Source organism: Penaeus monodon, chromosome 15 (genome assembly GCF_015228065.2).
Source record: "Penaeus monodon isolate SGIC_2016 chromosome 15, NSTDA_Pmon_1, whole genome shotgun sequence".
NCBI lineage: Eukaryota > Metazoa > Arthropoda > Malacostraca > Decapoda > Penaeidae > Penaeus > Penaeus monodon.
The window spans coordinates 25,359,226-25,360,744 of record NC_051400.1 but is presented as its reverse complement, the minus strand read 5'-3'; the positions used below and the strand labels follow the sequence as shown (position 1 = coordinate 25,360,744).

Sequence of the window (1,519 nt, the reverse complement as noted above, 5' to 3'; positions counted from 1 at the left end):
AGATAAAAAAATAGATAATAAAATTAATAAAGTCAGTTGTACGAATTTCCCAGTCTAGGCAGATCCAAAGCCTTTCTTGAGACGAGAAAGCACAGATCTTTTTCACAGCATTCGTATTTGTATCTTTCTCTAGTTCTTTTTTGTGAGAATAAGCCGTAGCTGAAACTAAGAGTTTGTATACTATGTATAAAACTTTTACTCCTAAATTTCCTTTTGCCAGCTCGCTCATCGTTTTGGTCCAACACATACCAAAAGAAGAAATCTCCGCCTATAGAAAGGAAAGCTTCGTGGAATTATATGCGAAGCTCATGGAGAGACATCGGGCCAGAGCTGTTTCTGAGGCGCAGGGACCGGAGACCCATCGAGACCCGAATGAAAGGGACGCTGAGGCCGAGGAACCCCGGGGGTCTTTCCGTCAGAAACGGCGCGTGGAGGCCGACTGCAAAAACAGGGACGGCGAGTACATAGCTGGCATCTTCGATAATGAGGTAAAAATGGGACTCAATCTGGGAACAAGCTTTCTTGAGTATTTCAAATCTGTACTTATTGGCTTTTGTTTTGATGAGTGAGTGAAGCCATGGCTTGTGTTTTAAGTTGACAGAATCATGGCTCAGGTGTTGTCAGAATTCCTGTTAAATTCTTGACTAATTTAGCGGTAATCGTGTTACTACATTAGAAACACGATGCTCTGTCTTCGACGGAGCAACGTACAGTACTCTCTCTGCTGACTATGCTTCTGCTTTAGCCGAAAATGTGAAGCATGCAAATGTGAAATACCAGTAATTTCATATACCTGTAGCATAGGTCAGTAATGGTTTAATCAGTTGAAGAGGTTGCTTTAGCATCAAAGGAGCTTCCTCTGTTGTGACTTAAGTGACACTGACAGATTAGGCAGCGTATTATGCGTAGCGTCCTGTGGATCTCGTGACAAGAACGCAGTGCCGTTTCCTTGTTTACTTCGAGTTTACAATATTTGGAAATCCAAAATCACCGAGGTTGATCAGAGAAAGCTCTAAACACCGAGGTAGATGAGGAAACAACCAAGTCAGGTTGGACATCATTTACGTGAAACTCATTTGCTTTACCTAATTAAAGTCGTGGTTTTACTAGAAGGATGGTCACACAATCTATAGAATAGTTGATTCATTTAGCTGTTCCATAAACAGTTTGATTTTACCGCAGGGGATTTTTCTCGTAATACCAAAAACCCGACTTGAGTTTCATGTTACTGTCTCCTGGAGCTCAAGACAGACCACATGGCAGAAACATTTCAGCACCTTTATTGAAGTTGAAATTCAGTGATCTTTATGTGGATATTTTGAAGAACATTGCTGCTCTTTATTTTTTAGCACCAAAAGGAATTCGTCATTGGAGGAGAAGATTCTGGTTATGACAACTGCCCCCTCACGCCGGACGACTTCTACATGATTGGTGCTGTTGCAAGGGTCGACCTCTTGGGTAAGTGAGCTTGCGAGGGTCCGGGCTATGCAGTCCGGAGAAAGGCACTGGGGTATGTGTA

At 42.5% G+C, this 1,519-nt stretch overlaps 1 protein-coding gene across 1 annotated transcript in view; it reads left to right on the top strand.

Moving 5' to 3' along the window:
* LOC119582271 overlaps positions 1-1,519 on the top strand; it is a 21,393-nt gene that overhangs the window by 18,122 nt on the left and 1,752 nt on the right. The window contains exons 10-11 of the mRNA XM_037930490.1: positions 221-488; positions 1,350-1,458. Coding sequence (XP_037786418.1) covers positions 221-488; positions 1,350-1,458 — 377 coding nt within the window. The remainder of the gene's footprint in view (positions 1-220; positions 489-1,349; positions 1,459-1,519) is intronic.